At 50.7% G+C, this 25,003-nt stretch overlaps 1 protein-coding gene across 4 annotated transcripts in view; it reads right to left on the minus strand.

Moving 5' to 3' along the window:
- Positions 1-1,204: 1,204 nt before the first annotated feature.
- Positions 1,205-25,003, minus strand: part of SEPTIN11 (septin 11) — a 43,971-nt gene continuing 20,172 nt past the window's right edge. The window contains exons 2-11 of one of the 4 annotated variants that reach the window (XM_041427438.1): positions 22,188-22,302; positions 19,953-20,148; positions 18,809-18,995; positions 16,970-17,131; positions 15,254-15,350; positions 14,172-14,340; positions 10,579-10,711; positions 9,951-10,138; positions 4,916-5,024; positions 1,205-3,198 (exon numbers count right to left, since the gene is read on the minus strand). In XM_041427438.1, the coding sequence (XP_041283372.1) occupies positions 4,940-5,024; positions 9,951-10,138; positions 10,579-10,711; positions 14,172-14,340; positions 15,254-15,350; positions 16,970-17,131; positions 18,809-18,995; positions 19,953-20,148; positions 22,188-22,302 (1,332 nt within the window). In that variant the 3' untranslated portion in view covers positions 1,205-3,198; positions 4,916-4,939. The other 3 variants (XM_041427439.1, XM_041427437.1, XM_041427440.1) reach the window with 3 other exon arrangements.

A 25,003-nucleotide genomic window follows, 5' to 3' on the forward strand; every position in this document is an offset into this window, starting at 1 on the left:
CCGAGATGCCAACAGCTCCAGAGGGGCCCAAAGCAGTGCAGGCCAGGAGCCCAACATCTCCCACAGGAGCACTGGGAGAAAACCACTGCATTCCCAAACCCAAGCATTTGCTCAGTGCCCCAAGCCTGGGTAGCTCTCCGGGCACAGCAGCCACTTTCTGAAGGAGCACTGCTGCTTGTCCCCAAGCCTTTAGCTGCAATCCCAGCCCATCCTCACACGCTGCGCTGCTCCCCCCAGCACCTGGCTTCCCTGAGCCCCTGAAGGATTTGCCCTCCAGACACCAGAGCGTGGATCCCCTGCAGCAGCCACACAAGGGTTAACCCCAAAGCACAACTTTTCAGCTGGGAGTGGATGAAGTGGCTTTCCCAGCTCTGCTGGGGACACTTGGTGACAGATAATTATCAGACACCGCTGGCAGCTCCCGTGCCTTCTGCTCCCTTCCCTCCACCCTGCATCCACCACCAACGGAGTCTCTTTACATTCTGGACCTGTTCTCCCTGAAGTTACCCTTAAAAAACCCCAAACCAACCCCAAAACCTTCTGCTGACAGCGTCCCTATCAACAACCAGTGTCAACAAACCCCAGAAGTTTAGTACCTGCTCTGTGTGAAAGCTACTCGATGTTTTGAGCCCATTCCCTTCGAGCTAAGTCCAGTTGTGTGGATTTGGTGAACGACACTCGGCGCACACCCCCATCGATCGAGCTTTCGAACAGCCACAAATAAATTTGGGCTGCAGGGGACCTCTAGAGGTCATGTGCTGCCAGCTCCTGCTCTCTGCCTCCCTCACCTCTGCCTTTCCCCTCCAAAGGAGCCGCCTCACCTGGCACGCTGCTGCTCCATCCCAATTCCCATTAGTGCCCTTCTCTAACCCCGCTACGTCCTCCCGCAGACACGAGCTCCAGAGCTGCAAGCAGGACTCAAGGCACCAGCGCAGCAAAACTCTACAGAGCTGCAAAACAAAGGCAGTCTGTGTGAGTGTCAGCACTGGGGTTGTGCCCCTCTGCTTCTCTTTATATTAGGCTTTAAAAATAATTCCATTTGGAGCTTAGAAGCAACAACAAAAAGGTGTGAGGACAGAGGGGAACATAAGGAGAGGATTCCCTCCCTGGCAGAGGGTCTCACAGAAGGCTGCAGGAACCATCCAGCAGCTGAGGAGCCCACAGCCAAGGCCCTTGGGTCCCCAGCAGCAGCCACTGGGCCATCCAGCAGCTGAGGTGGCTGCTGGGCAAGTAGTCAGCAGGCTACCTGGGCAAGCTGCAGGCTACCATGGCTGCAGAGCCCACAGCCAAGGCCCTTGGGTCCCCAGCAGCAGCCACTGGCACAGGTGCCACCACTGGAAGAAAAGACAGCCTAAACTGGGCATTGCAAAGGCAAGGAGTGTTCTCAGTCAACAGTGACCAGCTCGGTGTGCAGAGCACCCTGGGCCAGGGGGACACTGGCCTGCATGAGGCACAAGGGGGGTCAAGCACCAGCATGCTCTGAGCCCCAGCAGCCCTTGGCTGCACGGTGAACCCCTATTTCAGGCTGCATGGTAACTCACTATTTTTTTTATGAATATGTGCAGCTCAAGCCATGGCTTTTTGGTAGGGATGGTGGCCCGGGGCACGCAGGGATCCCATCCTGCAAGTTGTGGTTCCCAGGTAAGACAAACACCCACAGAGTTCTGCAGAGCAAGACAGGGACAGACACAGCCAAGGTTTAATCCAGCAATGGCCTCGACCCTGCTTTGTGCTCACAAGGCTGAGCTGAACATGTTTCTGACCTGGCTGTCTGGTGGGAAGCACTGGGTACCACCTGAGGCCCCTGCAGCTTCAAGAGTGGGGCAGACTCTGGTTTTGGTATCACTGCAAGTCCTGTCCCAAGCTACACTTGTGCAAATATTCACAGCCCTTCAGGCTGGGCAACAGCCAGCAAGTCCAGCTACATACCAGGGCACAGCACACGTGAGGCCAACGCTCAATAACCTTCCTGAGTGTATCATAAAGTCACTTCTTTGGTTGCAAAGGCTTCCAGGATATGCAGTTTTTCTTTCACCTGGCTGGAGGGAGCTGACCCTTGTCACTGAAGATGCTGCAAAACACTGTATTTGTGGAAAAAAAAACCCCAGCAGATTTCAGCAGAGCCCCTCAGCAGCTGGCATGTCACACACCGAGTGCCAGAGGCCAAACCTAGATCAGCTCAGGGTAGCTTTACCTCAGCAGGGTAAAGGAAGGGAAGGCCTTGATTAATGTTCACAGATGCAAAGAATAAATCACTAGTATTCGGTTCAAAATCCAAGTGCAGCACTCCACACAAAACAACATGCCAAGAGGCTCGGGCTGCCTCCTTCCCTCCATCCCAAAGCAGCTGGAGGTCACTACACACATCTACAGGTTGTGGTTTTACCTTCAAGCAATCCTTTGGCACTTCCCAAACTTTTCAACTGAGTTCACTTCCAAAGTCAACAAGGTAGAAATTTTAACAACTTGCCCACACTGAGGACTGTTAAAAAAATAATCACTAGTTAGGCTTCATGAAAACAAAAGGAAGCCCTGCATCTAAGGGCGAGCCAGCTGTACAAAACCAGAATCTTGCTCTGCCCATAGCAAGGCACAGCCAGAAAATAAAGCCTTGACAGTCCAGCACAGGCTCCATCAGTGCCACAGGATGGGACATCCACCGTCACACAGTGACACACTGAGAACACCACCAGGTCTACGGAGAGATTTCCAGCCACTCCAGAGGAGCACGGGACGCCCTCGAGATGAAGTTGTGGTGTCCAAAGCAGCCAGGCTCGAGGCAGAAATTAAATCCTCCAGCTTTGCACACTCGCCCCCAAGTCTGTCATTCCGCGTGTCGCCAGCGGCGTGCGCGTGTTACGGCAAAAGAAATCGGGGAGGGAGGCAAAAAAATCCAACTAACCCAGAGCAAGGAGTCCCAGCGCGGCCGAGCTCCCTCCGGCGGCCGTTCCCTGGGCAGCGCTGCAGCCGGGACGCTGTCGGGGCGGGCAGATCCCGCACAGACACACAGCACAGCACACCCTCAGACGCACGGGTGGGAACAAAGGGGGAGGAGAGGAGGGCAGACGTGATGGAGGAATGAGATGGTTCTTCTCCTGGCAGGGCTGCCCCGGATCCGCAGCTCTTCCAGTGCCCTACGGTCCACTGGGAGAGAGGGTGCGGGGGCTTTGGCAAGGTGACGTTTACATAAAGAAGAAGCTACAGAAAAAGAGAAAAACAGAAGAGAAAAGAAACAGAGGTTCAGAATTGAAATGAAAAAGTGAGGATGGTGGGGCGGGGGGAACAAAAGAGGAACAACATTTTAATATGTCACGGGGGAGGGAATGTACTGGGCAGGTGTCACACACATCAAATCTGGCCTGAGCTCCCCGGGACACCAGCTAGGGTGGGGAGCAAGCTCAGGACCACCACAAAAAGCGACTGACAAACACCAGCACGAACCTACAGAGGCACAGAACAACCTGCCGGGGAGGCAGAGGTTGACAGGTGACCCTCCTGTCACCCTGCCACACAAAGGCAACAGCAAACATCACAAAGACCAAAGCTTGGGGTAAAAATATATTTCCTCTCCCCACTTCAAGTGTTGGCACTATGTGGATCTGCAGCCTGAAGCATATACAAGAAATAACTGAGCTTATGCTAGGTGGTTATTATTCCATCTGTAATTCAAAAACTGAAATATTTTCACATCAAATAAAGTGACAATATCTAACAGATGCATACATATCATTTGCATTAACACTGTATGTAGGTTACACAATCGTTTAGTTACAAACATGGGTTATTTTCCAATAGCAAGGTAATAAAGTCCTACATCTATGGTTTAAGGCAATCAGGATATTAAAAATACAAGATTTCTACCGCTGTTCACAGCTTTGTTTCCCGTGAATGAAAAAAAACCCTTCATATTTTCAGAGCTCTGCGCTGGCAAGAGCACCACAGGTATCACACCCTGCACATGCAGCCCGAGCCCTGGGAGAAGGGACACGGAAGGGGACTGGAGTCACACGGACACATCTGATGTGGTCACACACAAAAAGACATTTCCATCTGCACTCGGACGGCTTGGGAGCAGCACGGGAGAGCTGCCTGCAGAACCAAGGGTCCTGTTTAACAGGGATGTCCTTCCAGGGAGACACGCAGCTCCCTGCTGGGATTCCAAGCTGTCAGGAGCACGCAGGGGGGTGACAGCAGTGGCAGCTCTCCAGCTGGAGAGGAGCCCGGGGTGGTGCCAGCGCCTGCTTTCCCCTGTGGCTCCTCGAGTGCCACAGGAGGTGCAACTCAAGATGATGCAATTCACAACCACGAGCTCCAAGGGCACCTTCCTGCTCACTGCCCTCTCTGGAAGGAGCTGTGTGATGCCCAGAAGGTTCTGGGGGAACAAGCCCTTTATCCATCTCCTCCTCTCCCACTGCCTACAGACCCTCTCTCTACAGAGCAGCCACAGCATTGTTTCTGCTTATCCATTCTGGGGGTTTGCTTCACGCCCTGGGAACACCACCATATCCCAGAAAAAGCACATTTCAGCGTGCTTCCCTGCTCCCCTGTATTAGCCTAAGGACTGAAATCCACCTTGTGAGGAACATGCAGTTTTTCAGAGGAGTTTTAACCGCCCCACTTGCAAGTAAGCGGGCTTGGAGCATCTCCCAGAAAAGCACAGCTGCTCTCCTGTCAGGAGAGAGGCAGGAAGGGTCAGCCTCTTCCTGCTGTACTTACATGCAGAGGTGAAAGCACATCCAGCCACACCTGAGTGTATCATTCACTCCATGCACATCAGGGGCTACTGGGAAAAAAGGCACAGAGAAGGGAAAAGCAACAAGAGCAGCAGGAACAAGCTAAACATGGCCCAGGGGGTCAAGATGGGGAAAAAAGTAAAGGAATTTCCATCTCCTTTGGCAAAAAACCAAAACAATACCTTTGACATCTTCAAGTTTGTGGTTTATTCCCAGTTCCTCCAACACAGCTGGTTTTCTGCTGGAGAAAAGCTCAACCAAAAATACACTAATGCACTTGACCACAGCTTTCTGTCAAAAAGGAAAAGCTCAACTCAGCTGATTTCCCCTGCTAAACATCCCTTGAAGGGCTGTTAAACGAAGCAGGAGAAATAAATGTTAAAATTAAGTTTTCTACTTGGCACAAAACACTGGTAATTAAAAAGATGACATGCACAGAGGCAGCTGAAGCAAAGCATATTGCCACGAGCACTCGGTGATGGGCATGTGATGTGACTGTAAAAAACTCATGCAAACAACTCAAACTTCTTCCTTCAGAACTCAAGATTTCAAAGCTGGGTTTGCCAGAAGCCACAAGAACCAGAATTTCGTTTTTCCAACTAACCCTGCAGCAAACCCATTTAACCTGATGAAAAGTGCATAGTTGGCAACTCCAGGAGGGGAAAAAAAAACAAACCCAAACAACAATCACCAAAAAAATAATAATTTTAGAAACAACTTAAAATCTAAAAAAATTTTAAAAATTTGTAAAAAAGTAAAAAAAGGGCAACTGCTTTATTTCCAGCTATTTATCCATTTCTGCTGTCTGTCCAAGACATGGTTCATAGATATCCTTTTCCCAAGGCCATGTTTAAGCAGTGAGGGTTAAAAAGCAAGACAGCCCATAAGCTAACCTCCAAGCACTTCCCAATCCAACACCTGAGGAAAAAGTGATTAAAAGAAGTGGGAATTCTGCCTTTTCTTTTTCCCCCAGAGAAATTCCATCCAGAAGCAGGCCAAGAGCTGCGGAAGGAGACTCAGGCAGGAAGAGTTTTGTGTAAGAAGGCTTTCAAGAGACTGCCTAGCTGGGAGCAGAGCAAGTGCTGGCTGTGCACTGGCAGAGGAAGAAATCCAGGAGTCACGGGGTAAGCACGGCTCGCCACTCCTTGGGAAGGAAGGGAATGACTGTGTCTGAAAGCATGGAAAAAACACTTTAAACAGCCCCACTTCCACAGTGTGTGGCCAGAGAGCAGGGCCTGGCTTATCCTGCACCTCCTTGCCACGCCCTAGGGATACCTGAATGGGACATGATTCCTGCTGCAGGAGGGCTTGGGGGCAGTGCAGAGACTGTGTCCAGGCACCTTCTCTCCCTCCACCTGGAATTCTGGATCCCACATGCTCCTGGCAGCTCCAAGAGGATGCTGAAGGTTCTATCTTCCCCTTTCCCAGGCAGTTGATTCCATGTGGGATGCTAAGCCTCGTTAAGACCCTGCCTGTTGGAAACCAGGCAGGATTTTAAGGGAGGCTCCAAAGGTTTGAGGAGCAGTGCTGGGAATGGTCCTTCCCCGAGGCAGCCACCGAGCTGCTCTGCTGAGCTGGAAGGGAGGCTGGAAAACCAGGCCAGGACGGAACAGGATCTAACACAAATTATCATGCAAATGTCACGGCATGCAAGGTCAGTTACACTTGGTTATCTACACACACCCCCCTCCCTCTCCCCGGCAGGGACTGGGGCTGCTGAAGGCTGAAAGCTCCTGCAGGAACGTGGCTCAGGCTGAACTCCAGCCCCAGCCATGGCCTGGGCTGGCTGGGACATTCCTACAACACTCATCATTCCTGGGGTTCCCACTGCACAGCCAGCAGCACTGAGGACACCTGAGCCAGCCAAAACCTGAGCTGCTGACTCTTGGTTCAGACTAGGGGCCAAAAAGAATTGACTGCTGATGGTTTTGGTGAGAAAAATGCATGGTGTCATCATGATTACTCGTCCCTCCACCCACCCCTGAACTTCCACTTGCACACAGTCCTGCACCCAATCCCTCTTCCTTCTTGTTCCCACTATGTTATTAGATGAGTTAATAGTTATTCATGTTAAAAAAAATGGAAAAAAAATATATAAAAAGAAAACAGATGGCAGAGACACATTACTGCAAAAGCAGGTGAATGCAGGAACATCCTTGGCTCGACAGGCTTTATGTGAAGCTTGCACTGCAAGTTAAAAAAACAGAACAAAAAACAAAAAAGTTAGCACTAACAGAACTCAAAATGCAAAAAAAAAAAAATAAAGAAAGCCAGGAGAGCCAACACCAGCAACCCGCTCCGGTGGGTGGGCATGCAGATGGATCATGGAATTACAAAGAAATTCAACCTCAAGGCTGGGCTCTACTCTGGCCTATGACAAGCAAAAGTAAAAAGAAAAACTGTGAGGACAGAACTACTGACCAACCAACCCTGTCAGCTGGCCCAGGTTACAGCCTGTCACCACAGAGCTCAGTGTTCCCAGCTTGGGGTACTTCCCACGGGCATCCTTGCAGGAGGCAGCTCAGGTACCTCCCACCTGGACACCAGGATGTCTCCAAGCATGCCCTTCACAGCCAGCTCAGATCCTTCAGGCACCACCAAACCCCTCTTTTACAGGGTGTTGGGCCAGACCCTGACATGGGTGCTGCAGCTCAGGGACTGCTTTGTGACCAGCACGGCCTCTGATGGTCAGACCAGGCACGTTGGTCTGGAAACTTAAGTGGAAAGGAAACTGGAAAAAAAAAAGTTTTACACTTGGCTTTCAGAAGCAGCTTTTAATAAATGGAGACAGAAGCCAAACAGATGGTCCTGGCTCCTGGGGGGCTGCGGATGAGCAGCAGCACAACGGCACATGTTGAGGCATGTGGCCATCGAGCCAGCAGCAGGCAAGCACCAGAAGGCTGCTTGCCTCTCCCACTGGCTCTGCTGCCAGGAGCTCTCTCCACACTGGGCAGGCTGGAAGCACAGTCCCCTACAGCAGGGGCTCAGCCCCACATCCAGGCAAGTGGCACAGTCTGCTCTGCAGCCACCCCTTCAGTGCCTGAGGGACACGGGTGTGCTGTCCCCAAAGCCCCAAACTTTTTAGATAAAGAGTACAAGCTTGAGAATTTTTGGAGGAATAGTCTGGAAATCAGGAAGGCCAAGCTCTCCCTCCTGGAGTCAGGCGAGCAGCAGATTCCACCCTGAGCCTTCCCTCTGGCATGCACAGCACAGTGGAAAGTGTTGTCCAAACTGGAGAAATCTGATCCCACCTTGAGAAAATAAAGCATTTCCATGAATTACTTTGTGGGGAGGCTGTAAGGGTCGGGCATGGCAAGGCTTTCCTCTGGCAACTGCACAGGAAGCACCACAGGCCATGGCAGCAGAGAGAGAGCTGGAAGCCTTAACTACACAAACTGCAGCTCCACATTAGAGTGCAAAGAGAAACTGAAAGCCTTTAGAAAACCAAGGTGAGCTACAAGGCAGGAGCATCAGCATTTCCCTTGAAAGCCTCTGTTAGTAACTCTGACACTAGAGAACACCTGCAGCAGGTACGGCACCTGGCGTGGAGCGACACAAAGGACACACTAAAACACGGGCATGTTCCTCCAGGCTGGATTTCTGTGAATGCAGCAGCAAAGCAGAACCTGTGTTTGTCACAGTCTCTGGGAACAGCCCTGTCCCACTCACGAGGCTGGAACCGAACAGGAGCTCACACTGACCACCCAGAGGGACAGAACTCCCCAGACCGTTCTGTACTGCACTGCTCCTACAGCTAGGAGATGAAAAAATCTGACTGCTACCAGCTCTGAGAGATAAGGAAAAGGCTCTTCAAAGCTTCCTATTCTTTTCAGGGAATGCATCACCATCTCTGAGCTCTCAGGTGAGAGAAGATGAGTGTCCCAGCTATCTGCAGAAGGGGGTTTCAGCATGCCTGGGCCTTAGCTGCCAACACTGGCCGGTTCCAGTGCTCAGCCTGACACCCCTGGGTCTGCTCCGTAAGGAATTTCTCCCCGAGCAGGGCATGCAGTGCTCCATGCATCCCGGCAGGGCCCAGGGCCACGTCCTCAGCCAGCACCGAGCAGCAGGGCTCCATAGGAGCTACATCAATTTACAGCAGCTGAGGAACCAGCCCCAGGCCCTCCCCACCTGCCCCGGGCAGCAGCGACCGACGCCGGGCACGGAACCGTGCAGCGAGGGTGACAGCTGCAAAACCCCGGTGCATCTGCTGCACAAGTGCTGCCACACAGCTGGGGCCAGGCTGCAGCTCCCCTGGCATGGCAGACACAAGGGTGTGAGGCACAGCCCTGCTTTTCCAGGGGTGACACCACCCGTGTTACTCTAAGGAACGCTCCCTTCTCTCGCGGGCAGCGAAAGCAGCGTGGAACTGTCATTTTTGTGTGTGGGTTAACCAAGTGTTTTCCAGTGAGATTTGCTGCATCCCCAGCTTGCCCAAAGGCAGGTACCAACTAAGCACCCTTAGCACAGGTGACTCACTAAGGACTTGCATGAGCACCGTCTCACTAGGAATGGAAAAAGCCAGGGGAGGGCAAAGGATCACGCTCCTAGGACACGAATACAAAATAGTAAAAAACAGTGCCATGATCTGGACTAAAAGGTAAGGGTTTCTTAGCTTATTATGTCAACTTGATACAACCACAAACGCCATTTAACTGCAATTATGGTACCGTAGTAGTTTGTTTTTCTAAAAAAATACAAAACCCAAGCTTCTTGTCTTTAAAGCAAGCTTCCAAGTCATCACTTTTGGCACTAGCATTCCCCATGTAAAAATAACATGGTGGTTTTGGTTTCTAATTTACTTCTACTTACAGCTATAACCTTAAGGAATGGGAACTGGAGCCTACCGGTGAAAGAAAGGATGGGCAGCAACTCCCTTAATACTTCTGGCTCAGGCAGATAAATCTGAGTCCAGAACATCCCATAGTTCCAGAAGATGCTGAACAGATCACAAATCAAAACTCCACCATCCAATTGCTCTCCCACACCAGTCAGACTCGAAGATAAAATTTGAAGGTACTCTTCTAGAGAAAAATTAATATCATGTCCCTGGCCCACCCTTTAGAAAAAAAAAATATTTTATTTAATCAGGCTGAGAAAAGGCCTGTTTCCAGTCTGGTAATGGGGAAAAGCAAATACAGACATGCAGCAAGAAAGAAAAAAAACAACCTCCCAAACTTGCAACAAACCCTACAAAGGGTGTGGGTGACATCCGCTTACTTTTTCTTGTCCTTGTCTTTCTTGGTTTGTTGAGAACCTGCCTGCTGAGCCTGTGACTGTAATAGCTGTGCTGCTGCCTTCTTCTTTTGAAAGTTGTTCAGCTCTTCCTCAAGTTCCTTCTTTTTGTCTTCCACCTTTTTCTTCTCTTCTTGGTGAGTCCTCTTTAGATGGTCAAACTTTTCGTGAAGCTGCCGGGACAGAGACAGTGAGAATTGGCTGGGAAGAGAGGAAGGAATGTTCCACCCTGATTTACTGGCAATTTACTGATGCCCCAGGTGTTCCTGCTGGCACCGAGGCCTCCCTGCATGCCATCAGCCTGTCCCCAGCCCGCCTGACTCGTGAGAAAAGCCCTGCAGGTAACACTCACTGGCACACAGAGCTGGAATTCCCATTGCTGTAGGAACTCAGCAGGCCTCTGGATACTTCCACACGCCCCATATTCCATCCCTCAGTGCTTAGTGGACTCTATGAGGCTCATGCAGAGCAAGGGAACATGGGCACTGAGGGCTGTACTCTTGTCTGCACCCCTGCAGCAGCACATGCTCCAAGAGAAGAGCAGCTCCCTGCCCCAGCAGGACATTTCCTGTACCAGCCCTGCCCCAAGCCCTCACCATCACAATATACTCACATCCTTCTCTGCTTCCTTCAACTCCGCTTCCTTCTCCTTCACTCGCATGACAAACATCTGCCTCATTTCGTCCTCCTTCTTCTGGAGCTCGCCCAGGAATTCATTCCTCTTCGCTTCGTACGTCTCCTGGAGACTGTTAAGAGCACACAAAACCCAGTCAGAGCAGTGTTTCAAGCACAGCCAGGAGCTCCCAACCTTTGGAGACCGCAGCACTGAGGATGTCCTGTCACAAAACACGGTCAGAGCTCCAGCAGAGGCAGCATCACCTCCGTGAAAGCCATCCCAGCTTGCTAGGTGGCAGCAGCGGGAGGCGAATGGAAAGGAGCCGAGCTCCCTGCTCAGCAGGCAGTCCTGGAAGAGAAGCAGCCTCTACATGAGAGCCTGCAGCAATCCCCGATGCCCACGGGGCTGGTGATCCATCGGAGCCACAGTGCCTCCCTTCTCCCTCTGTGGGTGCCAAGTCTCTGCGTTCCAAAGGCAAGGGCTGTGTAGCAGACCCGGGTGAAACCTGCCCCCGTGTAGCTCATTAGGCATGACACTGACACTGAGCAGAACTCATTTTCACTACTCATGGCTCACAGTCACATCAGGGGCTTGATTCAGATAAAGCCATCCTGGGAGACCTCCCTTTCTCCTTGGCAAAACAACAGCAGCCTTCCTGCTCCAAACAACCACATCACTGGATTGCTTCATTCCCCCTCTACTCCTTGGCATTCCTTCATTTCCCCAGCACTCAGATAGGCAGTGAAGATTTGGGACATAAAACACGTTGTCCGTGTACCTCTGAGATTTTTAAAGCCTCTTAGGAACTCTGGACGCCAAATTCCTCTTTTGTTTTATTCCTTAAATGGATTTGGATAGCCCAGCCATAATGATAGTGTGGGAATGATAACTATTTCCCCCAAGAGGCTTTTCTGAAAAAGCATTTTTTACATGAAAACTCCACTGGAGTCCCACAGACACGTTGCATCCATGTGCCTAAAGAACACATTAACTGTTGGGCCAGTGGAACATTTTAATTCCAATAAAGTCAAGCTTTTACTTTTCCTCACAGTGCTGGGGGCTTTGATGGCTTTTTTACTGGTTGGAGGTTTTTTTAGGGGATGAAATATTGAGCTGGGGAACACAACTTGTCAAATTATCCCAAGCCTTGTGTTTAACTCTGCTAATTAATAGGCACTTCAGTTACTTCCTAAAATACCCACCAGACAGGATGCCCAGAGCTGTTCTGGCACAGCACCGGCCGCCCCAGAGAAATCACACCATTCCACATGACCACACCAGCTTCCTACACATGGAAGCAAAAATACTGATTCTAAAAACAACAAAAATCCTTTCGTGGGAGAGCAGGGCAAGAGCTATCTTTGGATTTTGAGCTACATGCAGAACCAGACCCCTCACAGCATACAGACTTCAGGAGACTCAAAACAACATCTCCCTAAAATACAGTGTTGGATTTGATGCTCTGGCTGTGGACACTGAAGCTTAAATTCCCAAGCCCTTGTGAAGGATGTGGCAAAGCCCGAGGGCAGGTGAGCCTTTGCTGCTCAGTGAGCACAAACTGAATGTGCCATTAGTGCCACGCTGTCCTAGGGAGCAGCAGAGCCTCAGAGCCAAAGCTCTGAGCATCCTGGACTGAAAACCACTTCTTCCAAAGCTCACTTCCAAAAACACTACGCCAGGTGATGGGCAAGCAGGAAAACCCTGGCAGGAGTGAGAGGGGCAGGGGCTTCCTGTTAAATTGTCCCAAGTTCTAACCTTCATTCTCTGCCACAGTGACTCTGACTTCCAGAGGAGCCAAGTTCTCAGAGAAACTGGCCTGGCAACTCCCAGGCTGCATGTGAAAAAAACAATTACAGCCCTAAGGAATAACAGTCCAAACCAACTGGGATCCCTGCAGCTTCTCACAGGCAAAGATGACAAGGGAATTGGCTTTTAAGTACACAAACATATGAACCTAAACTACGAGAGTAACTTGCTTTCCCAACACACCCCCACACCCTGGCAAATAACATTATTTGAAAAAGAGGTATTTTGAAAAGCTCAACCACAGCAGCAAAGAATCCAGCCCACAACAGACAGAGGACAGCAGAGGGGTCTCTGTGCACAGAGTCCCCACTTCACGGAGCTGATGCATGTTGGGATCTTGGTGCTCCCTCCCGACCTCCTGCAGGCTGGCCAAGCAAGGTGGGGGTCTCAGACATCACCAGTGCCCCTTCCCCACACCTCACAGAAGCCCCTACACAGCACCAATGGCTTGCTGGGACCTCCTGCCCTGCTCTCCCTGAGATTTGCCAAAGGCTCCCTGCTCCTGGCTGATGCAAGCTGGCTGAAAAGCAGCAGTTCCTGTGGCTCCTGGGGCCAAGATGCAGGGAAAAGCATCCTTTTGATCCCTGAGCTCAGAGAGAATGTCCCCCTCGTTTCAGATACTCATCAGCCTCGGCCAAACAGCTTGGGATCATAGGTTTTGTTTGTTTATTGGAGGGAAAAGGCACCCAGAGTGAACTGCTCTGAACTAGCACGTACCAGATGGAGAAATTCTGTACATTTTCATTTCCTTTCTACTTATAGCTTGGTCAAAAGAGGCCTCGTGTACAGGAAGCAATGGAAATTCCTCAGATTCCTCCAAAGGAAGGGCTGAGCCCATCTTAAGCCATTGCTCTCCAGAAAGGAAATCCAATAAAGCTTCACACTTGGGCTTAGTAACAGAACTGGGCTTGACTGATTCCAGCCGAGTTTCTGCTGCAGAAGCGCAGCTGCATCAACTCAGCAAGTCAGAAACAAGACCCCTGAACTAGCACGTACCAGATGGAGAAATTCTGTACATTTTCATTTCCTTTCTACTTATAGCTTGGTCAAAAGAGGCCTCGTGTACAGGAAGCAATGGAAATTCCTCAGATTCCTCCAAAGGAAGGGCTGAGCCCATCTTAAGCCATTGCTCTCCAGAAAGGAAATCCAATAAAGCTTCACACTTGGGCTTAGTAACAGAACTGGGCTTGACTGATTCCAGCCGAGTTTCTGCTGCAGAAGAAGCACAGCTGCACCAACTCAGCAAGTCAGAAACAAGACCCCAAACCAATGCCAGCCCCTGACACACACGTTACAGGGGCAAACCCCCACTGGTGCACTGGAATTCTGACTGCCTTCCCCGGGAGGCAGAGAGGAACCTGGGATGCTGTGAGGCACAGGGGGGGGGCAATTACCAGGGAAAAGCTGGGGAGGAATGGGAAACAGGAAATGAAGGGAGAAAACAAACACCCCCTCCCAAATTCCCACACAGCTGCTGTCCCTGGCTAATGGCTTGGGCTGCAGACCAATAAAGCTGTCTGACAGAATGAACTATGTGCTCAGTAATCAGCCAAACCTCAGGCATGAGACCGTGGCACCCTCTTCACAGCTCACCTTGGACCAGCTGCGAAGAGCTCCAGGAGGGTCAAAAGATCATTTACCCCAGGATGTCCCCAATGCATGGGCCACCCTCCTGTCACACGGACACGGCTGCACTGCTCCTGCCTGGAATTTCAGGCAGCCCTGTACAGCAGCAGAGCAAGCAGGCTGCAGAGCACAGCAGCCCCTGGGTTGCACATCCCTACCTGAAAGGTTTGCTGTCGGGATCCGTGTCCTTGAAGCCCATCTCTTCCAGCTTGCAGCGCCTGTACAGCTCGTAGTGCCGGGTGTGCGTCTGCTCCCGCAAGTCCTCCATGTTCACTCGGATCAGCATCTCCCGCAGCTTCACGAAGTCGCAGTGGTTTTCATTTTCAACTGCAAAAATGACAATGTCCACAGAGAGAACGTGAAACCCGGGATCTGGGCCCCAGTGTAGCAAACCTCAGAGCTCCTCAGGCACAGCTCCATGCCAGCCTGTACCAAAACACCTCGCTGAACTGGGGCTGAAGCCATCCCACGCCACACAGGCCCGAGTTCAAGGCTTGCACTGGGTTTGCAAAATCTGTGCAACGCCCATCTGCCACAGGGCTCCCACCTCCCCATCCATTTCTGCACCAGCAAGGTGATGATCCGTTTGCTCACAGGATTTCACTTCCCACGCAAACCAACTCGAAATCCTAGCACTCACAGGGGCTCGCACAGGCAAAGCCTAAACTGGATCTCCAACTATCTGGTCCTAGTTTTCTGGGAACAGCAAGAACCCAGAAGGATACAGGTCTAAGTCCAAGACTTCCCAAACACTTGAACTTCTTTCCTAACTGTTTTTCCCAGTACCATCCTCTGGTGAGAACAGCTGAAGTCTCTGAAGCTGCTTCAGGGTCAGCTGGTATTACTGAGAAACCAGAGAGTCATGCAGAACTGCACTGTGAATGCTCCCCTGCAGCTTCCTGGGCCCTTCTCCAATGGGATACACAACTGAAGCCACAAGGAGACCATCACCATCTCAACCCTGTACTTCTCAGTGCTGGCTGGAAAGCAAGGATCAGCTCTGGATTTTTGGCAGCTTCAGTAAAGCCTGGGCTGCAAACAGTGCCCTGGCCAAACTCTGCCCTCCTGCAGGACGGAGCTTTTGGCTGCACGTCCAGATACCCATGTTCGGGCATAAGCTGTGCTCTCTCAAGCCACATTTTGGCAAGGGCCATCCTGAGATGGAAGTAACAGAACTGGTTATTCTTGGATCAGAAGGGGATAGGATGAGAAGGCCTGGCTTGTGCCCTTGGTAACGTACCCTGCACGACACCCCAGGGGTACTGCCTGGCTTTTGCCATCTTGTTGCCAATCTTCACTTCCTCAGTGCTGCCAACCACGGCAAAAGGGAGGTGGACCTACAAAAGGAAAGGGACAATGAGGCTGGGGATTTCCTTTGCTGCCTTGCCAGAAATTGTTCCTCAAGAAAGCTGTTTACTGGGGCAGCTCTGCTAAATTTAAGTTGTTTAAACTCCTTTGCAATTCGTCTGGTGTTTCAGGAAGAACAACAGGACAATCTGGATGAGAAACCTGATCAGACTTACAGCCCAGAATTCTGAAGTCCTAAAAATACAAGATATGTACATTACTTTCCATTTCCTTACAATGCACTACTGTCTTAAGCACAGACCAAGTCTTATAAACTGGAACTGAATTTGAACACCAAGAAAAAAGAACCGTGAAACAATAAAAAGGAAAACACACTACATCCTCTCAAGGAAGGCAAAATTCAGGGGGATTTTGCTGCTACAAACAACTGCTAATGCTTCCTCTTACACAGGGCAAAGCTGTGAGCAAGAGGAAGAGCGGAGCTGACCCAGCCCTGGGCTGACACGTCTGAGTCATGGAGCTCTGCTCCGTCCAGGTCTCTCCGTGGGTGTGGTGGCGACAATCTGGGATCTACTCCCAGAAGTGTGGCTGCTGCCAGGAGGGAGCTGGCCTCAGCTGCCAGCCCAGCCCAGCAGAACTCTCCCTGCCTTGACAGCATCCAAAGGGGCTGAGTGCAAGCTCTGGGAGCGGGAGCTGTGTCAGCCACGCTGTGGTCACAGGGTGGGTGGGAGGGGACGATGTCAGGGCAGAGGACATGGGATTATCTGGCCAACGGGTCTCCCAGCAGCCAGGCTGCACCTGAGGAAGGCAGAGCACTGCACACAAAGCACCCTGGTAGTGCCCTAAGCCAGCCCATGACTTCCCTAAGCCAGCTTCTCCCTGCTCAAATCAGCAAGAGAGGCAATAGGGAGCTTTGCAGAGGGTCTAACGTTCAGCTGGATGAGATGATTGCCCATCTACAAGCCCTCGAGCAGCAGAACTCACAACAGCCTTCAAGGAGCAAGGAAATAGCTTAATCTGACTGCACTTGCTTTAGGACTGGCACATCCTCTTGAGGCCAATCAACACCTCACTGCCAGCAACGCTGAGCTCGGATTCTCCCCTCTGCACCCGAGTCAGGCCCATGGTAAAGAGCTGCTTCCCTTGGTAACCCCCACTAAGATGTTAGGTCCAATCTAGCCCTGAATGCCCTCAACTCCCACCCCCAGAGGCAGGGGAGGAGGTGAAAGCCAGAGCCACTGCTGGGCTGCGGAGCGCTGGAACATCAGTGCCGGTGCCCCGCTCCCAGCGGAAACCCAAACAAAGGCGGCAGCAAATGAATCACCCCCACGAAGCAGCAAGTGGTCGTTTGGGACAGGAAAGCCAAACCTCAGCTCCCTGCCCTGACCACGCTGGGGCCCGGCCTCCCATCCTCTTCCTTTCCTGACGGGAATTCTGCAACAGGGGAAGGATGTGAGAACTGCGACGGGGGAGAAGCGTTTGTCACACAGGGGAACCTATCAGACCAGGTATCGCCAGCCCCCAAAAGCCTTCTGGCCAGGCTGATGTCCATGCTCAAATTGCAGTTTTAAAGCCAAGCAAGACCCAGCAAGGCCACCAAGGACAGGCCCAGGCAAGGCAAGAGCAGCCAGCCCCCCAGGTAACATACACTCATGGTGGCGTTGATCTCGGCCACCGTCTCCTCATCGGTCGGGAACTGGTAGATCTGGACGCCGTTGCTGACCAGCTCGCTCATGATTTTGCTCTTGAACTTGTGCAGCTCATTCTTGGCAATGGTGTCAGCCTTGGCAATGATGGGGATGATGTTCACCTGCAAGACAGGGCAGCACCTCAGCATACAGGAAAGCACAGGTTGTGTCTCTGGGAGAGGACAGAGCAGGACATGCAGTGACAGCCCTGAAGTGCCACCAGCCAGCACCCCCAGCAGATGAACTTCCCTGGGGCTGCTGCCAGCAGCACCACCTCAGGCAGGATTTCCAGGCAGCAGTGATGATGGCCTTAGAAAGAAGTCAAATGCAATTTGGCAACATGCTATTTCCTGTCCTGTCATGCACCCCTCCTCATCCGAATCGGCTGGACAGGAAATGTTATCATAGATTATTATGAGCTGCTCCAAAAAAAAAAATAAGAAAGGAAGCCACCCTCTCTGCACATCCCCTGGTGCCGCAGCTGGCTGGATTTCTGCAGGAGCCACGCTGATAAAACAGCCTGTCACAGACCCCGGCCTGGGGAGTGTCACCAGGGACACTGGAGGGGCAGCAGAGCTGCTGTCACCCCACGGGAGGTGGAAGCAGATGGTGCCTATCAGCCAGGGACACACAGGACAGGGGCTGGCAGTAACACAGGCACACTTCCCCCAGCTGTGTGCCCTCATGTGCCCCCAGACACTGCTGCACTGCAGGACCAGGGCTCACTCCTCCCTGCACAGCTCTGAAAGATGAGTTACTCTCTTCTCTAGACAGGCTGTTGGCAAGGATAAAGATCCTGCCTTCTTTCCCTGTCTCCTCCCTTCAGAGGTACAGTTTTTGCTTTTGATCTTGCAGGTTTGTTTTTCCTGTAACAGCAGACAGAACCTGTACTGAGGATAACAGTAATATCGACCTATATGGAGGGATTTTAACTACAGTACTTGAAAATCCTCTTCTATTACATCACTTAATTCTGTTTGGAGCTATTAAATCCCTCTTGGCCAAAAGATAAAACAGGAATGTCAATTAGCTCGCTTGGGATAAATCTCCATAACCTTATTTTCAGTTGAGGAAGGCAAGGAACTTTTTCCATCACCACATAAAACCCAATCAACTGGCCTCTCTAGGAAACAAAGAGCCACTGTCATCATAGATATCCTGCAGAATCAGGATCCAATGAGCCAAAAGGTGCACAGTGGACTGACTTAAATTGCTTAATCATGATGGAAAGGAGCACAGAGAAGGCTCAGTTTAGCTAGTCAGTCTCTACATTTGTACCTCAGTTATTTTTCCTAGAAGAGAGGCAATCTCCTTTGAACTATGGTTTAAACCAAGCCCATGAGGGTACCTGGAAGAGCAGATGCCAATTAACATATTTATTCAGATTCTTGTTTATGACATTACAGCTAGAGCACCACTACATTCACCATAGCAGATCAAATCACTGCTTTTGTCTAGCTGGATGAGGTCAGAGCAAGCAGACACAGCACCTCCATTTGTTTTTTACTATTTAGAAAGATGACATGCAGTGTCTTTACTGACTTTCAAGATGAGCTGGGGAGCACATGGCCAAGCTCCCCACCTGAGGTAAAGCTGGAAAACAGCAGGAGCCCAAACTCTCCATAAATCTCTGCAGCATGTGAAGCAGAATAATGAGCCATTGCAGCAGCTTGCCCCAGGTACCCTTCTCACACTTCCTGTTCACAGCTCTCCACCACTAAACCCAGACATGATTTTCCTGAGCAGATGGCAAGATAATGAAAGCACTACAGGGCCGTGGTGACCCAGGCAGCCAGTACCTTACTGTCGAGCTTCTTCATGGTGACCAAGTCCAGGGACTTGAGCGAGTGTCCGGTGGGAGCGATGAAGTAGAGGCAGGCGTGGATCCGCGTGTCGTGGTAGTTGAACAGGGAGCGCTTGATCTTCAGCTCTTCCTGCAGGTAGGCTTCGAACTGTGCGTCGATGTATTCCACGATGGGCTTGTAGCTGGGGAGACAGGGCACAGAGAAAAGCAGGGAATTGGCTGCTGCGACCACACGGGCCACTGATGGACACTCAGGAGCTCTGTATGGCACAGGACAAGCAGTGCTTTCAGGACCCTCCCCACCAAGCTACAGTCCCTCTTCACAAGGGTGCCTTCCCACTTGGTGCACAGGCAAAGCACAACAGACATGACAGCCTTCGATTTCAGGTGCATGGAAACCACACAAGACTGCTACCCTGAAGAACAACACCTTAGACAGTCTCTCCAGTTCAAGTCTGAGCTGCTGCTCTGCCAATCTCACTGAAAATCATCTAACAAAAACATTTAAACATTAAATCGTGACCTACCCCCTAGCTTGTCCAAACTCTTGTCATCTTAAAAGATGGGGAGTCACAACTGCATCATTCATAGACTTTGATAGGACCATTTTAATGGAGAGAAAGCAGCTCACGTAATATGACATGTCCTTGTTCAAATTAACTGTTTGTGCTTCTGCAAAGAAAGCTGCTCCATGTGTTCCCCCTCCACCAAGGGCAGCTTCATGGACATCACTAGGTGTGTCTATAAAATGACTGCTGCTCTGGTTTCTTGGCTTATGGAAACTGTCTCCAACCACGAGACACTGAAAACCTCAGAGACATGTGCAAGGAAAGCAGTAAGGCCCCACACTGGGTGAAATATTAGAGCAAGCCCCATAAAAAAAGTGGAGCAAAGGACAACTGTGAAGCCTCAAACTGGAGGAGAGAGCTAACTGCACCCACCACAGCCATATGTGCCAGGACACAACACAGCAGGAGAAGAAAAGCTCTCCCCCTAAGCCCTGCTGCTCTGTGCCTGCCCTTCTCTCCACAGGGTTAGGCAAGGAGCAGCATCCAGGACTGGGAAACACCCCCGGAATCTTCTGCCCACCTTAGAGGGCACCAGTATGGGGCTCTCTCTCCTGGCAAAGCTCAGATTACCTGTCATCCTTGTTGATCTGATCTCCAAACCCCACCGTGTCCACGATGGTCAGCTTCAGCCGCACGTTGCTCTCCTGGAGCTCGTAGCTCCGCGCTTTCAACCTGACGCCGGGCTCGTTGTGCGTGGCGGGCTCGCTCTCGAACTTGGTGTTGAACAGCGTGTCCATCAGCGTCGACTTGCCAATGCCGGTTTCACCTGAGCAGACAGGAGTGACAGAAGTGTCAGGACAGGGCTGCTGCTCTCCCCTGCCTCTTTGTCTGGCACCTTCCCCAGGTTAAGGGGTTATTCCACTTGGGGAGCGGCGGAGTTAGGCTACATGCACATCGCTAAGCAAGATAATCCCTGCGGGAACAGATGTCTTCAGAGACAGTCCCCATCTCTACCACTGCCCCAGGACCGACCCAGGAACTTTCTTCATGGTAGCAAGTTGTAAATTGTCTCAACTCCAAGTCCGATTCCCTGATTTTGTTTCAGCCTTTTTAAGGCAGTTTTGTTGTAAGAAGATGATCTGAAACCCATAGTGCAACTTAAGACAATAAAAATCAGAGACAGAAATATATACGGAGTACTTAAAAAAAAAAAAGCACACTGCTTAAATATCAACTTTTTAAACTATTATAGTTTCACTTATCCCCAGTGCAAGTAGTAACATGGATGAAAGCATTAGCCTAAATCCCATTTTTCAGTCAAAACTGTTTGTTTAGCAATTACACTCTCAAGCAGCTATTGCTACCCATGCTGTGAGCAGGGGTGGGCTGAGGCAACTCACACGGAAAGCCAAGTCCCAAACTGATGGCACAGACTGCCTGTGGCTGAAACTGCAAATTTCAGGGAGCTCCTGATGTGAACTGCTGCATTCTATGCCAGATAGGCTCTGCAGCATTTTACATCCCAGTCAGGAGTCTCACATTACAACACTGAAGTTAATTGTGTCCTCCCTCAAATCACAATTTTAAACAGCAATTTTTTTCAAGGCTGAGATGTCTGTTCCTCGGCCAGCTGCAGCAGTTTGTGTGAAACTTTAATATGGGTGAAAAATCGGTGGATGGGCACAGTTCACAAGGAAAAAAGAGGTGGATCAAATTGCTAATGGAGACATATTAAGTCACGCTAAGAAAGGCATATTTACTTCAAGAGAGAAAGGCAATTAATTTATGCCATTTTGATCAAAGAGCTGCCTGCTAATCAGGCTGTTCCCTGCTGGATTTAAATGGTTTCATGCTGCTTCGAGAGTCACGTGAGGGCTGGGAGCTCGAGTGTGCAGAAGTGCAACTACTCTCTTATCTCCTCCTTTCACACACAAAGCTACAGAGAGGAGTTGAGTTTGCTAGATTTCTTTTCAAGCAGCTCACAGAAATTCTCAATTTGCTGTAGAAAAATCACAGTCAGAGGGTTGTGGGGTTTTTTCCAGCTAATTAACGTAACTAATTAGGAGGGACAATACACCCCTCTTGGAGGCTTAAATGAACAATGAATGGAAAGATGATGTTTGCAGCCTGCACTGCCAAGCTAAGAGAAAAACCCAGCAGTTTTGTCCCTTTACAGAACCAGATTCTGGGTTCACTGACAAGCCAAAGCTGGCTTGGCTCACAGCTCCCTGGGGCTGAGCAATGGATTTCCAACTGCAGAGTATCCACAGAGTACCAAGCCAGCAGCTACCTCCCCACAGCCAAGAGAAGATATTGCCTCCTCGTATTTCACCCTCTGAACAATTCGGGAAAAGTAACTCAGACTGTTAAACCAACTTCCAGATTAAATAGAGCACAGGACAGGTGACAAGCTTTGTTCTCCAGTACATCATTTGGAGACTAAAAATGGCACCGTTTCCAAGTGGAGAAACTAAGAATGTTGTAAGGATACAGGCAAACCCTGGAAGGGAAGGAATGCAATTTGGTGAGAAACAGCCTCCACACCCAACCCAGAGAAAAGCAGATTTAAGTCAGTATCCTTTTAAAAATACATTTAGTTCCCAAGTTCATTCAGTTTCCTTACAGGCAGCCTTTGGAGAAAGCAGAACCACTGGATGATCAAAGGGATAGATTTTAACAGCTAGCAATTGCCATGCTCTGACTCAGGGGACAGGACAGAGAAAGGGGAAAGAGGAACACTCCATTTCACCACGGAGCTGCTCGGGCAAGACAAGCACAGTCAGGAGGGGCTCAGCCCTGCCCTGGGCAGGGGGAGAAGGTGTGAGTGTGGGGCTGTGCCCCCTGAGGGCCCAGCAGGTGACCTACCCACGCACAGGATGTTGAAGCAGAAGCCCTGTGACGTTGACTTGTTGACCAGCTGGTCCGGGAGGCTGTCGAAGCCCACGTGGCCGGACAGGGACAGGTTCCTGAGGTCATCGTTCTGTAAGATCAGGAGAAAAGCATTCAGCAGGGTAGCAACACCCCTGGCAGGGCAGAGGTCATGTCAGAAGTGTGTTAAGGACACAGAGGATTTCAGGATGCAGGATCTGTGCCTTGGGTGTCTCTCCCAAACACATTCTCCTTTTCCTTCTATCCATCGCTGTGGGGCTCAGGAGCTAAAATGTCCCCAACCCCAAGGCAGGCAAACGCCACCACACTGGCCTGTCACCAATAAACCATGATTCTTTACCAAACTGCAACACCCAAATGCTGTTTCTGAGGCCCCAGCATCCCACATCCATAGAGTTACCCCAGGATTGTTTTGGCAGACATCTGGAAAAGAGTGAAACTCAGGCAGAGCTGTGAGGTGACCAGTTCCTGTTCAGTTGGTGAAGCAGCTCAGGCTGCCTCCTCCGTGTCCACTGCACAGCTACACAGCAGAAACACGAGGTGACCAGTTCCTGTTCAGTTGGTTTAACAGGCTGCCTCCTCCGTGTCCACTGCACAGCTACACAGCAGAAACAGCCAACCTTCCACTTCACAACTTCCCCAGCAGCATGGGAAACTCCCCAGACTTCCCAGCAAGGCTGGCTCTCTCAAGAAGCACATTGAGGAGTGACACAGGTTGTGATATGGCCCTGCCTGCAGCCCCAAAAGCTATTCCTGACAGACACCTGTGGAGGCGAGCCGAGAGCCAAGGTGGTGCTTTCCTTGCCTCAGTGTGCCGAAGGGAAGGAGCAGCTCTCAGACTTGCTCTGTCCTCCCAGGCCCACAAGGGAAATGCCAACATTCTTGCCCTTTTCCTGCAACCCTTCAGCATGGCCACAGCAGGACACAGCTCAGATAGCAGCACAGAGCCAGCTAAAGCTCATTCCAGCTTTTCACAGGAAGGGAATAAAACGAGCATGCTGCTCTGCCACGCCTTGGTTTACAAATACCCTCATCTGACACAAGGTGAGGAAGCAGGGCACCATTCCCAGCGTTTCCTGTGTGACCTACAGAGCCCCTGGTGCTGCCTGTGCACGTCCTCAGCAGGAAAAGAAGCCAGGCCAGGCAGCCCAGAGGTGCCAGTCATCCCTCGTGACCCGCTCTCCTCCTCAGCTGCTCAAGCTGACAACATCCAACACCCCAAAGATGTTCTGTGGAGGGCAAGGGAACAGCACAGACCTTGCAGAAGGGAGATTTGACACAATCCCCAGAGTGTGCTTGGGTCCTTCCCACAGCAGCTGTAGGGCAATCCCCAGAGGGGCTTGGAAAAGCAAGGCAGCCCAGTTACCTCTTGCCAGGCAAGGCATGGTTATGCCAAGGTCCCAAGTAAAACAAGCAAACAAAAAAAGCCCCACAAACTTGGTACACCTGGAGCAGCTCTGCTGTTATTTCACAGCATGTTTCTCCTGAAGTTTGTTGTCCTTAATTTGGAACCCTTCTCCAAACCCAAACCCTTCCAATGCAGTCACTCCCCCAAGGCCACAATAAATTACAGTTGAACCAGGCTGAGGCTGCCCACAAAGATGCTGGCAAGCACCAGCTTCTTTCCACAAAGAAGTGGGTTTTGGACCAGACAAAGGCAACTCTTTGGTTGTTAAGAATCAAAAGCAGAGGAGGACATCCCACTCTCTGCACAATTGCTGAGCAGCTCCACTTCCCTCCTTAGAACACAATGGATCAGCCACCAACTGCAGGGAGAAACGAGCCACATTTGGGCTGAGTGTTGATGAAAATAAACTCAGACCTAAAGAAATACAGAAACTCCCTGAGAAAAGCAGTATCTCCAAGTGAAAATGTCTCAGTCTGTGCCAGCAGTCTGGGCAAAGGGCTCCTCTCTGCCATGCTGGCACACAGAGCCTGGCACCTGTGCTAGACACCTGAGCCTTCTGTCAGCATCTAAACCAGGCTTGTCCATAGCTAAATGCCAATTTACCAGTGTGTTCACCTCCATCCCTTTGTGTGCAGGGAGATACCATCACCACACCACAGAAGCTTAATGTGATTAAGAGATGCTGCCTCCTTCACTCAGGAAACCACCCAGAAAGACCATCACCCTGTGATTTCCCTGGAAAAGGCCCTGGGACTGATGTATTACATGAATGGGTTAAATTAAATATTTGTAACATTACTATTTCTAAAAAAAACTGGTGGGCTTGGGTTTATGACCAAGTGAAGGGAGCTCAGAGCAGATCCCAGAAAGCAGAAAGTGCCCATGACTCACAGGCTTCACACAAAGTGGTGGGTGTTGAACATCCCTCAGCACAGCACCAGTATCTCTTTCCCTGCTATATTTTGGGAAAGCAAGTACTGCCTCATCATCAGTTGCTCAGCAGGAACAGGAGTTAGACTCATCTCCTGCATCTGTGTCAGTTATTTTCGTTGCAGACCTTCTCTGGTTTATTCCCCTCCCCTTGCTTTTTTTTTTTTTTTCCCCTGCAAGGGGCAAACATCAACAATGGTTGGTTTATTCTCCTCCCCTTGCTTTTTTTTTTTCCCCTGCAAGTGGCAAACATCAACAATGGAATAAACAAAAACTATTTCTGCACTTTGCAATGCCAAGTATTTTTCACAGGCTGTGCTGCACAACAGGAGACAAGAGTAGCCTGATATCTGCTCAAAACATCAAAACCCTCGTGAAAAGATCTGAGGCCTGAGGCACAGGCAGAGATGAAACACAAACCCCAGCATCCACCTCCCTCAGTGTTCCCAGGATG

The sequence above is a fragment of the Onychostruthus taczanowskii genome, unplaced genomic scaffold (genome assembly GCF_017590055.1).
Source record: "Onychostruthus taczanowskii isolate IOZ18803 unplaced genomic scaffold, ASM1759005v1 scaffold114, whole genome shotgun sequence".
NCBI classification, from domain to species: Eukaryota; Metazoa; Chordata; class Aves; order Passeriformes; family Passeridae; genus Onychostruthus; species Onychostruthus taczanowskii.